The sequence below is a fragment of the Malaclemys terrapin genome, chromosome 6 (genome assembly GCF_027887155.1).
Source record: "Malaclemys terrapin pileata isolate rMalTer1 chromosome 6, rMalTer1.hap1, whole genome shotgun sequence".
Classification (NCBI taxonomy): domain Eukaryota; kingdom Metazoa; phylum Chordata; order Testudines; family Emydidae; genus Malaclemys; species Malaclemys terrapin.
Genome location: NC_071510.1, coordinates 112,664,124 through 112,679,234, shown reverse-complemented (window position 1 = coordinate 112,679,234; position 15,111 = coordinate 112,664,124). Strand labels below are relative to the sequence as shown.

The 15,111-nt window shown below is 41.4% G+C and overlaps 1 protein-coding gene across 4 annotated transcripts in view; it reads left to right on the top strand.

Annotated features, from left to right (window-relative positions):
* The window catches only part of ZNF532 (zinc finger protein 532), an 86,636-nt gene extending 77,791 nt beyond the window's left edge, over nt 1-8,845 (top strand). For all 4 annotated transcript variants that reach the window (XM_054032705.1, XM_054032702.1, XM_054032703.1 and 1 more), the window contains 3 exons: nt 2,403-2,515; nt 4,382-4,529; nt 6,553-8,845. In XM_054032705.1, coding sequence (XP_053888680.1) covers nt 2,403-2,515; nt 4,382-4,529; nt 6,553-7,047 — 756 coding nt within the window. In that variant the 3' untranslated portion in view covers nt 7,048-8,845. The remainder of the gene's footprint in view (nt 1-2,402; nt 2,516-4,381; nt 4,530-6,552) is intronic.
* Nucleotides 8,846-15,111: the final 6,266 nt, after the last annotated feature.

The window sequence follows — 15,111 nt, the reverse complement described above, 5'->3', positions numbered from 1 at the left end:
TGGGGCTCCTTACATGCTTAAAGTTAGGCACATATTTAAATATCTTGCTGAACAGAGTCTTAATCCCTCAAATGGGACTAATAATTTTGCAATATCACAGGAGAAAATGGTTTAAAAAATTTTCAACTGGCCTAAGGAGTCACGATTTTAAAGATTAAATATAAAATGGAAGTTGGGGTCAGACAGGACTGTGTCTGTAAAAACTTCTAATTTAGGATTAACCCCATTTGATATATTTTCCCCATTTCTGTCAGAGGTCCTGCAGTCATTCCTAAGCAGTGTAACCATTAAGGAGGATGTGCACACCAGCTGATGATCTGGCATTCGAAACTATAGAGATGAAATAACTGTCCCTAAAATCGTCTTCAGTTCCTCTTATTTCTGGCAGCACAAGCAATCGGAAACATTCCCTTTTGTCCTCAGCCTGTTGTAAAGTTAGGATTTAGGGTTATTTGGGGATTTTAAGTTAGGTTGGGCAGATCTGGAGAGGTGCTCTACATTCAAGACATGTACCTCCTCTGATATTGAAATGCCCATATGAGATCAACATATGGGTTTGAGAGTTGTTTAAGAATTGGTATTTATGTAGGGGCTATTTGGCTGCAGGGGATAGGAATGAATGGAGCCAGAACTTAATGTCATCCTCCTGGAAAAGTGCTTGCTGCTCATTCCTTTGAAGCTGATGGATAGGAATAGATGGATTCACTTCTGGAACCCAGTTCCCAAGCATTGATCCAAGAACTCAGATCAGAAGTCCCAAATGGAATACTGGGAGATTCTGATTTACCTGGCCAGTGCCCATGAGAAAAAGAGGAAGGAGAGGAAGTTTGAGTCACTTTGGAGGAAAGGCGTGGTCTCTGTCATAAAAGGAAGAAATGATCCTAGATATCAGATATTTCTTCTTCTAGGCACAAGGCAGACTCTGGATCAGACTATGTCTCAGTGCCATCCTCTCACTTGAACCTGAATGGCAAGTATAAGCAATCCTCAAATCAGAGCACTTCAGCTCAGTGTCTTAGTGATCTGGATTTCCTTCTATGGGCTCAGTGCTCCTATCTAGGGTCCAACCCAGTTCTTTCAGATCTGTTGCATATTCAGACCCAGAGAGTCCTTGGATCTAAGAGTCTCCTAGTTGGGAGGGGATAGTTTGAGTGAACCAGGAGCCTGGTTCTAATTAGCTCAGTTGAAGGCTCATCTAAGTCAAAGTGATCTACATTAGATCTGTCAGCATCCTTTTGGCTTTTTCTTTCAATCCTCTGTTCCAGTGGGGGACTGACTTATCAATTTCTGAAGTGTTTAAGCTGTCAATAAAATTAAATTATGGCTGCCAAGATAAACTTCTAATTGTAAACCTTCTACTTTTCTGAGTGAGCAGTGTCTTTCCTGCAAGCTCAAGATGATAGACCTGCTGTTTAAGGGACTGACTTGCTGAGTTCTTGGATTGGTGATATGCTAAATCAGTTATAGGGGACATTAACAATGGCTTGTTCTTTGAGCTTTTGCAGCCCATAAGTAGGAAGAAGTGTTCTTCGGATACTAGAGACCCTCTGGCCATTCTCACTAGGAGTACCATCACTACAGATGATTCCATTAATCTTTTCTCTTTTAGAGAAACACAACACAATAGAGGGCTTTTATGCTGGCACCTGCAGCTGCGTCTATTTCAAGCAAGTACAATTTTGAAAAAAATCTCCTGAGAGCCCAGAATGAACTGACATAAATTGTTCTGCTTCTTTCCTTTCTTTTTGGGATTGTTTTTCCCACCTCCTTCCACATGGTAGTCTATAATATAAAACCATTAGATCCTCGAAATTATGAAGAAGGCTTATGTCCTACAGTGGAATGCCATGCTATACCCCATCTTTCTGCATGCCTTTTCAGGGATCTTTCCTGTGAGTTGATGTTGTGACATGAAATCACCATGCATCAAATTTGGCAGAGCAGTGCTTCAGTCTATTTTCAATTAGGTATTCCTCATCCTTTCTCCTGCAGTTGTCTTTGCTGCTTCCAGAGTGAAGATCTGCAGAAGCAATTTGGCAGTGGAGAAGGGGTTATTTAAAAGTAACTGGAGTTATCTGAAAACATTGCCTATGTAAATTCAAACCGATCCTCCCTTTTTCCCCTCTGTCTTTGGTGGCAGAGAAGAATTGAAAAGGGGGCAAGGGCATCTCTTTTTTAATTACAATTTACAGTGCTGGTAACAGTGCTGGTAGGTGTGTGCATGCCTCTTAATGGTCACACAGTTTAGAAATTGTTCTGGGACCAGTGACTCCTAAAGTGTCCTCAAAGAATAAAAGATCTTGGTAAGTAACCTTACTTTGTTATTTTTAAAAGATTGAAAATGTCTGCTGCCTTTGATTACCTTGCTAGTTAATATTTTATTCTTTTTCCCTTCTTTAAAGCAAATGAAGAAACATCCTTGTCGACAATGTGACAAATCTTTCAGTTCATCCCATAGTCTATGTCGCCACAATCGTATCAAACACAAAGGCATTAGGAAAGTTTATACCTGCTCGTAAGTTCTACTTTTAATGTTCTTTAAGATCAATGGAGCCAAAGGTAAAGAAAAAAGTAGAGGCTGTTGTCAGTTTATCTGCACTTCTTGTTTATGCAAAACCAAACATCTAATTAATTCAGTTAGATCAGTTAACTTATTATATGAATGCATGGATCAACTCTGAATTTGAATGACAACCGGAGTATCTGTACTGTCCCACTTGTGTATAATATAGCACAGTGTTTCTCAACCAGGGATATGTGCACCCCTGGGGGTACTCAGAGGTCTTCCAGGGGGTACCTCAACTCGTCTAGATATTTGCCTAGTTTTACCACAGGCTACATAAAAAGCACTAGCAAAGTCAGGTACAAACTAAAATTTCATACAGACAATGACTTGTTTATACTACTCTATATACTATATACAGAAATGTAAGTACAATATTTATATTCCAATTGATTTATTTTATAATTATATGGTAAAAATAAGAAAACAAGCAATTTTTTATTAATAGTGTGCTGTGACACTTTTGTATTTATGTGTCTGATTTTGTAAGCAAGTAGTTTTTAAGTAAGGTGAAACTTGGAATATGCAAGATAAATCAGACTCCTGAAAGGGGTACAGTAGTCTGGAAAGGCTGAGAACCATTGATCTAGCATATTGCTTTATGGACTTAAAATAATGAGCATAGTAATGGGTATCACCTGTTTGGTTATTGGGCAGGATCTGCCATACTCTAAACCCATTTCAGGCTGATTTCAGCTGATCTACTAAGTAGTATCGAGTTGCATTAGTCGCTCATTATATGATCTGGTTGGCCACTGTTCCATCTGTTCCATTCGTCACATGATGAGCATCAAGAGCTCCTATTTTGACCTGCATCGCCTTTCAAAGAAAGCATAGTGTGTATGTTCATTTTAATGTCAGAATCATCTGTTTGTATCATAAAGTATATTGTACTTTTTGAATTAGCAATGTAGTTATCATAGAAAATGTTAATTCCCAAAAATAGAGATATTTTGAAAGAGAATATTGGCGTATATCTCTTTCCCCTGTTCTCTTCTGGGCACACCCCTTCCAGGAACCATTCTAGAACACCCCCATCCCCAACCCAAACATCACTTTGGGGTATGTTAAATAATATCCAAGCCCCACAACCACCTCCAGCTGAAGGAGCAAGCCAGATGGGGAGATAAGATTGCTCTCTTGACCAACCTGGATGCATGCCAAGAACAGCAGGCACAAGTGAAGTGGAAATGGAGCTACGAAGGGATGCCTGGTTCACAGAGGGAGGTGAATCAAGTCCAGAGACTTAGAAGAATCTGGGGCTGAGGTCAGACTGAAAAGTTTCTACAGTGTCTAGCTCAATGGAGTCCTGGTCTATAAATAAGACTCCTAGGCACTAGTAAAACAAATAATAATAATAATGATATTTGGAATCCAATTTCAGACTGCAGGGGAGACGTTTGCTGCCCAGGTGAAGCTTGGATTGGGGAGGGGAGATGAAGAATGGGTGTGTCTAATTTTAGCCACCGGTGATGTGGACAGAAGAGTAGAGGGGAAAGAGCTCAGATACTTCAGTTTTCACTTTGTTTCCCAGTATGTCTGCTTCTAGGATGTTACATCAGAGATATCCACAGTGAGAGAGAGGTTAATTTGCTCAGATATTTGTAATTAATTGTGTATTTGGTAATTTTGTTTACTTTTTAATACTTTTGTATATAAACTTGGTTAGAAAAATATTGGCGTTTTCTTTAACAAATTGCACTGGTGCCTGGATATAGTGCACTACTTCATATCTGTCTTGTTTTTTTAAAAAAAAAAGATTGTTTATAAAAAAGGTAAACATTTGACCATATGTATCTCTGCTTTGCATTTATACAGGCACTGCCCGGATTCAAGACGCACTTTTACTAAGCGGCTGATGTTAGAAAAACATATTCAGTTGATGCATGGCATTAAAGACCCTGATGTGAAAGAAATGACAGAATCAACCAATATAGAAGAAAGTGAAGTAAAAGAAGACACAAAGGTAAACACTTTAGGAGTACCTCTTTCAACAATGAATTTTTTGGTCCGTTCTTCTTTGTGTGAAGTTAGACCTTTTTATAGATACATAGATTTTAGGGCCAGAAGGGACCATGATGATTGTCTAATCTGATCTCCTGTTTAACATAGGCCAAAGCATTTCACTCAGTAATTCCTGCATCAGGTCCATATAGGGTGACCAGATAGCAAGTGTGAAAAATTGGGACGGGGTGGGGGATAATAGGTGCCTATATAAGAAAAAGCCCCAAATATCGGGACTGTCCCTATAAAATGGGGACATCTGGTCACCCTAGGTCCATAGCTTGTGGTTGAACTAGGGCATGTTTATTAGAAAGACATCTAGTCTTGACTTAAAGACTTCAAGTGAGAGAGAATTCAGCCTCTCTCTTGGTGAGTTGTTTCAATAGCACCTTTTTAAAGGTGCTCTGTTGGAAGTTCTGCAAACCCAAATCTTTTATCAACCAAACAACTACAGCTTAGATAGAAGCAGAAGCTAGAAGTACAACCTTCCTCAGAATACCGTGTCAGTGTGCTGCAGTCCCATGCTGGAGGGAGCACCCCTGCATGTGAGAGGCTAGCGCAGTCTCCTTGATTATTCAGTCCTTGTTCAGCCTGCTAGGACTTCTAACAGTGATGCCAATTTATTGATAACTCGTGGTAGCTTTGTTATGTGGACATATGTTTACTGGCAAACTGGCACCACCAAACTCATTTCACATAGGACACTGAATAACCATCACATAGTAATAATACCAATTTAGGCTCAGTTTAAAGTAGTAATTTAAAAATGAAAAATTTGCAGTAATCCATAGAATAAGGCAGTCCTCCTGCAGTGCCGAATGAATGAGCGGTGTTGACTAGCACTGAACAATCCTCCTTGGCCAGAGGAACACTGATCCAAAAACAGAGCTCTGAATGTTCATGATATATATTAAGTATCTTGGTTTTATTAAGACAGGCCTCGTTTTCCATTTGATGCCTGGGAATTTCTTTCAGGACACCTGGAATAGTCCCATTTTTTTTCATTACATTAATCAAATGTTTGAATTTTTTTTATCAACATTTATTTCCATACTGAGTAAAATGTGCTTTGTGTTTACCAGAAATAAAAGGTAGAGTGGAATTAGTGTTCAGTGTGATGAAGAATGTTAGGAGTGAAGAGAAAACTAAAATGGCTGTAGGGTGCTATCAGAGCTATTGAGTTGCATAGGGTGAATGTTAATGACACTTGTTCAGTGTTTAATGATGAACTCATTCTGTACACTAAGAAATATGCACGTCTTTGAGTCAGAGGCTGATAGTGGTGACACCAACACACGTTTTTTAAAAAGGGAATTTTTGTGTGACTGTTTCCCTACCCTAAAAAATGTTGCCATGAAATTGTCCCCCCTTTCTACAAACATTTTTTGAAAATAGGGTCATGTTAGGTATATAGTCTTGAAATATAACGTGGATTCTCAGGGCCAAATAGGTAAGTGAAGGATTCTTGAAAAATATGCCTCTTGAGCAATAAAATGAAGAAACAGATTGGTAGTAGATTAGTAATCAAAAATTGTACTCAGTAGTCATCTTTCTCCAGCATCTCCTTTTGGCCACAAATAATCAGGAGGTGATTTACAGTCGTCGTCATCATCATCATGCATGGAATAAAATCAAATCCAATTAAGATTGAGATTCTGAAAGTAAGCACTAAAGTGCTGATAGAATGATATCCTAAATATGTCCATCATTACTGTATCATTTAATATTATATTTTAATACAGTAATACTGGAAGACATTTATTAATGTTCGTACAATGCACCAAATGCTGTTACCTAGCTAGCAAAATCAATCTGAACTGATTCTTATTAACATAGATGGTTGTTTCTATTATTTCAGAGATTGGATTTAGCAGGGGGTTATTGGAACATATCCATGGAAGATTTTTAAGTCCACAAGTGGTAAATATTCATGAGAAGAACTGTGTATTTATAACTGCATAAAATACACTTTTCTTGTTTTTTAGGTTCCCAGTCCAAAGCGTAAATTGGAAGAACCTGTACTGGAATTCAGGCCTCCCAGGGGAGCAATCACGCAGCCATTGAAGAAGTTGAAGATAAATGTTTTTAAAGTCCACAAATGTGCTGTGTGTGGCTTTACAACAGAAAATCTTCTTCAGTTTCATGAACATATCCCTCAGCACAAATCTGATGGCTCTTCGTATCAGTGCAGGGAATGTGGCCTCTGCTATACCTCTCATGTATCTCTCTCCAGGCATCTCTTCATTGTACATAAGCTGAAGGAGCCTCAGCCAGTATCGAAACAGAACGGGTCTGGGGAGGATAATCAACAAGAAAATAAACCCAATCATGAAGATGAATCATCTGACAACATGGTATCAGACCGAAAATGCAAAGTGTGTGCAAAGACATTTGAAACTGAAGCGGCCTTAAATACTCATATGAGAACACATGGCATGGCCTTCATTAAATCTAAAAGATTGAGTTCAGCTGAAAAGTGATCAGATATTTGAGAAGCAAAAATCTGCCTCCACATTGGAATATAAATGACATTTTTGTTATAGAAAGTTCTCCGTATAATAGTGTTAACAGTACGGTTCAGGCTGTTGCAATATATTCTACATAAATGTATCCTCTTCACCTCATTGTCTATACGCTCAACAAGCATTAAAACAGTATTTGAGTTGAAAAGAGTTTGTATATATTTAAACTAACAATTTTTATACTCTTTGTTACGTGTTTGTATTGATATTTAGTGGGAAATCAGTTGTTCGTTTTGTTTGTTTTGTAGTAAGTTTCTTTACAACAGAGTTCTTAATACAGGGGCAGTTCCTTCGGTTCCGTTAAACTGTTTTATATATGAAATGCTTCTGAAGGAAAGTTTAATTAATGAAACTGCACCAGAAAGCAGTGCTTTTATGTGTAGGGAAGATTTTGAAAATCAGTGGGACTTGTGCTTCTAAATCTCTCAGGCGGTTTTGAAAATCTTTCCCTAAAGAATAGTCACTGCATCTATAGAGAATACAGTGTTGGGTTTAGGCAGTAACACCAGAAATACCAAGTATTTACTATTCAGGGTGCATACTCCTTCGAAAGTCATTGCACTTTTGAAAACATGTTACTGCACAACTGGGCATCACTACATAATTTGTTTAGGCCCTGCAAGGAGGTCTTTAAGGTCACACAAAGTTAAAATTGTTACAGAAGGGCTGGGTTGCTGTGGATTAAACAAATAAGATGTAATTAGATAAATACGTTTTATAGTTACGGTGGGTTTTGTCATATAATTTATTTAACATTATACAGAAGTGAGTACACAGCATTGTGTATTTTCCTTTCTTCTGGCTCTTGAAAAAAAAATAGTTTAATTCCTTGGCTGTGTGAGTTGGTATTGCCCAGCTCTGTATGCTAATGCCAAATGTTCTGGTGCTCAATGTTATGTCCAACCACAACTGTCAAGAAGGTAATACACCAGCCTATTTAAGTAAAAGTTGGCCTTTCAACATTAGCACAGACCATCTGAAACTAGTTCAGTCATTTCAAAAAGTATACCTAATATTACTGGTTATGCTTTCTTGAAGTACAGAAAAGGTACCATACTGTCCCCTTCATATATAGTTCTCTGTGAGAGTTATATTTTTGTTTGTTTGCTTTTGCATTTTATACCTTGTATGTATCCCTAAACAAATTTTGTACCTTTTTTTAAAAAAATAGTGTATATATAGATATCCGCATGATATACTGTAGTAATTGTTCGGTTCTTTAAAAGTCTTGCTGCTGTCAAATGCTACTATACACTATGTCCATTATAACTGTATTAAACACATTTCATATGTAAATAAATGTGGCGCATTTTGCCCTTAAAGATTTGTGAGATTCTGTTATTTATTATTAAATTCTAACAGCATTAGAAACCTGAGCTTCTATGTAAAAATTCCTCTTGCCACTCTGTGTTGTATTTCAGAAAATTTAGCTCTACCTTTTCTCTCCATCCATGTTCCTAAGTTGGTTGATTAGTAGATGCTTGTTATCCCCTTTATACACTACTCAAGTATTAGGTGGTTATGCAGTACTTCTGTATGCTAAAGCTTATAGCTGAAGTTGCAGGTTCCTGGTATGTTTTTGTCAGTTATGTGCACTGGCTATCATTGCCCTTTTGTTAAGTGTATACCTCTTTAACACTTGTTTGTTGATGAGCACTGTCAACTGTACAGCAAATAAGTTATCACTATGCAGCAATGGTGTTTTGTATACAGTGAACAGATAATAAAGGTTAAATTTGCACAGGCATTATTAATACTTTTTGTTGTCTGTTCCCTTTCCATTATTGTACACCTACAAAGGAGAAACCCCAAACCAATGGTTTTATGTCATTACATACAGGGCAAAAAACTTGCAAGTTAGTAGTGGCTCCAAGTTTTTAGATAGGCTATGTGACATGAGTTTGGTGGTCACAGTCCAGTTTCCAAGTGCGCATGTGTGCATCAAAGAATCTGCCACAAATTGTCCATTAGGGATTTCATTTTGCCAATCTATTAAGTGGGTGGAATTCAGATATTTGGTAATGGGCACTAGTCAAAACCCCAAGTTGGCAGAATTGGCATTCCTTAGTAGTAATTTCAGCAGAGGTTTAATGGGAGACAGGGATTGAACAAGCCCCTAACTCCTAGAAGCATTTCTTCTAGTTTTATAGACATTGGTTTATAGACATTGGTAGGACAGCATATGGAAATACAACCTAACACTGTCGGTAACGTACGTGCTATTTAAATAAATAAGACTTCGAATTTCCATAAGCCCATAAGAAGAGAGATAGAATACCATAATAGCTGCCCCACCATCCCATCTCTGTGTGTCATCCAACTCCTCGAAGCAGTTTTCCAGCTCTCTTCTTTCTTTTGTTTCCCCCTTCCATTGCCAAGTTGAAGGAAGAAGGCTAGAAAAGTGGCATCCTTTTTCAGTTGGAAATATGCTAGATGACATTCTATTAAGAGCATTCGTAGCACAAGCTAAGCGTGGGGTGGGGCTCCTTACCAACAGGAAAATACCTCCATCTCAGGATGGTTATCTACACCAAAGCAGAGAAAGGTTTCATATCTCAGGACATACAGCCCCTGTGGGTAGCCCTCCAGGATGTTCTGTTCCTCAAGTGCAGTTTCATGGAGGGGTTTCCTATGGTGGTCATGGCACTTTCCACCTTCTGTGGTCTTGATCTGCCAAGTCAGGCTATTCTTAAGTCTTCTAGTCACTTATCCTGAGAAAATGCCATCATCTCTCTTCTCTGTCAGATATATTTCCTTCCCCAGTCAAACATGCACTCCTACAATGGGTCCATGATGCAAAACTACCCAGTGCACAACTTATTCCCTATTTCGAAGGTCCATCTGTGCTACCATGGAATCAAGACACGTGGGTGGGCTATGGGGCTCATTGAACAGGACAGTCCCTCTATAGACAGTGATTCTAGGATGAAATGTTTTTGCATTATACAGTCAGCTGAACATACCCTTATGCAAAAGTCCCACTTCAAGCAATCTGGGGCACTCAGCTCAGATAACAGTGGTTCAAATCAAATTGGCAAGAAAAAGGCAGAGTCTGTAAACTAAGGGGACCAGACGTCCCTGGATGAGGGACTGTGTGCCTGGGCAAACTATGGTCCCCGAAAGAGTTCCCGTTTCACAAAACTCGTCCCTGAATACCCTTGCTTTTAATTTCTCATGTTGGTTTATATGTCTAGTGCATAAACACGTTGGAGAGAAATATCCAGAACGCTTCCATTATTGTTATTATTATTAGCTATACCAGATGTAAGCAGGGTCTGAATGAGCTCTCCCTTGACATCTAGTGATGAGCTGGAGGACAAGGCTTCAGGAGCTGACAAGGGGTGGGGAGGACACCAGGCCAGGGTGGGGGGCTCCAGGGATCGCTATGGGGCAGGGGGCATGAGGCCAGGGTGAGGGGGGGTTGCAGACCCTCAGGGGCAGGAGGCACGAGGCCGGGGTGAGGGGGGCTTGGGACCACTTGGGTGGGGGGCATGAGGCTGGGGTGTGGTGGCCGGGGGGCGGGCTGTGTTGCAATCACTGCCCTGGCACAAGAGGATGCTGCAGGACTCCGTCAGGCACTTACCAGCCAGGTTGCTCGGTTGGGCCTGGGGCCCACAAGTCACAACTCCATGGCCCAGCTGTCTCCATGCCAAGCTGAAAATAATTTGAATTAGGGCCCATACAGCACTGCCCTCTTATTGGTCTGCAGAGTGAGCACGACACCCCATCGCTTCATGATTGGAGGGGCAGGTTGTGGTGGAGACACAGGCTCCCCGTGGGGTGGAGACGTCCCCCCTCAAACGTCGCCGCTCACCACCCCCCATCCCTGCGCTGCTGCCATTGGGGTGCGGCTGTACAAGCCGCTGCCTGGGGACACAACATGGCGTTTGGCAGCGGAGCCAAGAAAGAGGTTCTTTAAATAGGCCAGATGGACAGTGGGTATGGAAAACTGACGTTCCTGAACAGTGTTTTTGTCTTGTTTGTCACCAGTGTCTGAATGCATTTCTTCAGTGCACTGTCACATCCATGCTGATTATATGCATATTTGTTGTTTATATGTGCAACTGTTAAAATGTAAGCTGCTAAAAAAATTGCCTTGCTATGCTCCGCAACTTACATTTTCAGTCTTGGCTACTTTGCTGTGGTCCCATCCCTGTGTGCCCCGGATTTGGTTCCCAAAATATGGTCACCTTACTGTAAACATACATTTAAAAAGAGTCCAAAGGCCCTTGAGCCTCAGAGCTTTTGTCTGTTTACCTCGCTTGTCCCTCCAAGGGGGCTAATAGGCTTTCAGAGGCAGTCTGCTGTTAATTCTGCTGGCTGGGAGAAAGCTACTGCTTCTTAGCAGTCCCAAGCTCTTTCACCCTCTCTCTTCCTGTTCCTTCCCCTGCATAGTTGGGCTCGTCCCCATTAGTCACGGTTCTTCTCTTGCTATTTCAATTGCCCCGGGAGACTTCACAAAGGTCCTCTCAGTAGTCATAGTCATCTTTGACGGATGGGAATAGTTGTCTTCCCCTACCTGTATGATTGGTCCCTCAAGGGTTGTTCCATTCTCTGAGGTTCAGTCTGTCACCAATCAGGCCTAGCTCTCTTCCACCCCCTGGGCCTTCAACTCTGTATAGAGAACTCCACTTTAACATCTGTCCAACACACCAACTTCATTGGAGCCGTCCTGGATTCCACAATCAGCAGGGCATGCCTACCTACAGCCAGGTTTGTCACAATGTCCAGTCTCTTTTCTATTCTGCAGCAGAGAACTCAGACCCACCAAGGTCTTGTCTGCAACTTCTAGGTCATATGGCAGCCCCACGCCAGGCTTCACTCTCAATGTCTCCAAGCCAGGTTCAGAATCATCTATATGCCCAACAAGCACAGTCTATCCAAACATGTGGCTGTTTCCCAGAGTCCTTGACTGCCTCAAGCGATGTAAGGACCCCCACAGCTGGAGCGAGAGAGAGCTTTACTCAATTACCCCATTGTTATGATACTCACCTGGGATGTGGGACACTTTGGGTCAAGTCTCTACTCTGAATCAGACAAAGCAGGGATTTGAATCTGTATCTTTGACATACAAGGTGAGGGCCCTGACCACCAAGCTATAAGCTATTCTGGGGTGTTCTTTTGTGAAAATTTTTGAAAGATCTCACTTTCATTCTGTAGCAGAACAAAAACAAATGTTGAAACCTTGATATTTTTGCAAAATGGAATTGTTTTCCAACCAGCCCTACTCCTCTCCCTTCCAGCAGCTGTGGGCATGAGGTGGGAGGCTTCAAACATCAGAGGCATCTGCTACCAGAGACTGGTGTGAAAGATGGATCACTCCCCTGCAGGGTCTAGAGAAGTCTCCCTGATAGGAATCCAACACATGCTAGAACATGTGGGAAATTTTTGATATATTTTCCCAGTGTACACAAGTCCCAAGGGTCTGTTCCTGTATGCTCACTTACTACTGCATTGTGCTTCATAAGAAACAGAATTGTGAGGAGTGAGGGACTCATTTTGTCCAAATGGAAAATTAAACTGGTAGAAAAAAGAGAATTTTTCAAGCTCTTAATATGATATTATAAATGATAGCAATTTTAAATAGGATTTTGTGTGTCCCCTCACTTTGATCTTCCCTTCTCCACCACTCATGATTGCTATGCAAATTGTATAATTTGACCCTATTTCCAAAGAAAATCTGCAAACATCAAAATACTGTGTGTCATCTGTAATTTTCCTATGACAGCTACAAACAAAAGGGTACAATCCAGCATGCAAGTTTCTCTTCCTACCTTGGGCAGTTCCCCCTCTATTTTTTCAATTGCATGTGTGAAGTATGTTCATACTGCTGTAAGGAACATAGTGGGATCAGAGTATATTGTATTTTCCTACTACCCTTCTACTTCATCCTGGAAATGAAAACACAGCCACTAAAATCCTTTGGCTTATCCTCATTGTTTAGTTTGAGGACATGACGATCAGACAAGCAACTAAGTTCATTTGATCTTCATTTTCTTTTTAGTCTCCTTAAAGGCCAGTGCCTGCACCCATTGAAATCAATAGCAAAACACTCAGGGACTCCAGTAGGATCAGGATCAAAACTGAAGGGTTTATACTTGGCGCTACTGCTGCGTAGTACATATAGACAGGCCCAATAAAATGTGTTATCTACAGAACAGGCACTGTATGTGTGGTGACCACGTAAGTAACCAAACACTGCCTGGACAATGTGCTCTCACCTGCAGGGACCACCCTTAAGATCGAAGGAAAATGTCAGTCTTCATGTCCATTCAGACCCTGGCATCTCTGGGTATGTCTACACTGCACACTAAGCCCAGGTTCTGACTCAGGTTTGAATCCAAGCACCCCTTCTGTCCACACACAAATCAGTCTGAATCAGGTCAGCAAGCACTCAGGACCCGGGTGCTAGGACCCTGCTAGGGTGATGGGTCAGTGCCCCAGTCCTGCTGACTTGGGTCTAATCCCCATCATTCTGCAGTGGGGCTGCAGCTCAAGTGGCAGACCTGAGACAGACGGTCTGAGTAGTGCAGTATGGATGTGTTAGCATGACTGGGAGATCCAGGCCCAGCAATTGGATGCCCAGATTTACAGTGCAGTTGGATGTCCAAAAGCAGGCTTGGAAACACCAAGTCAGCAGGCCCACAGTGCAGTATAGACATACGCTCTGAAGCTGCATTAAGGTTGTCAATCAATATTAGTTTGTTGTGGTGGTTCTGTGATGTAGATACTAGGCTGGGATTACCAAACACGTTACCTACATTGTACTCCATCCAGCAACAACTTTAGCTCACTACAACTTGGGCCCAGTTTAAGCCAGTGAAAAGCTCTATATGTAAGACCCCCCAGGTCTAGAATGCAGGCCTGCAGAGCTGCCAGGCTGCTGGCAGCACCATACTGCCACCCAGTGACAGCTGTAATCAGCTTGTGTTCCATGGCCTGCTCTGGACACACACCATGGGAAGTCCCACCTCATGGGGTCTGACAGGCAGCAGCCTCGTGGCTTCTCATTGGCTCCCCACCCTATATAAACCCCTGGGGCATTCTAGGAAGCGTCTAGGCAATAGTGTTGGTCTTCTGTAGCTGCCATGACCATTTCTGTTCCTGAACTCCTGGCTTTGACCTTGTCTTGACTTGGACTTTGCCTCCTGACCGGGACCCTGAAATCTGACTCAGACTCTGAAATGTAGTATTGACCCTGGCCTGACTGTGAACTCCTCCACTACTCCCAGCCTCAGGTTTGCCCCTGCTCTGACTCTTGGTTCTGACTGGCCTTGTTGGGATCCTGATAGTATGTCCAATTATCAAGCTCCTAACCAATCCAATCCTTTACACTTTCCTCTCTATAGATTTTATGTACCTAACACAGTTTTACTGGTAATATTTATTCTATGCTCAAGTGACAACAATAACTCTAACCATAAGAGAATAGAAGAGCTCCTTAGTGGGCAGTTATGGATTTTACATTTCATGAGGAAGCACTTTGGAGTTCATCATGCCTGTCACTGTGACTTTTTTATTATGGTCATGATACATGGGCTTTATAACCTTCGGGAGCAATATGTTCTGAAATTAAGGCTCCTTTTACTTGTTACGCTTATTTATACACAATAGATATAGTATGAAAATGCTCTATAGATATCAGAACATTTTTCAAGCTTTCTACTGCTATACAGGTCCCTGGAACATTGCCCCCATGGATTGGGGAAGCAGGAACTACGGGATTTAATGAAGTCTCAGAGCTGTACTAGCAGTAATGGAGATGTAGCACCATTGCTGCTCTCTGGCCTAGTGGGAGATTTCTCCCACACCAGTTCCCACTGAAACCCATAGACCAAGACCACCATATGCTGAGGTAAAGAACATAAGAATGGCCATATTGGGTCAGACCAATGGTCCATCTACCCCAGTATCCTGTTTTCTGGTAGTCAGAATCTTAGGGACACCCAGAGCAATAGGTTGCATCCCTGATCATCTTGGCTAATAGCCATTGATGGATCTATCCTCCATGAACTTATCTCA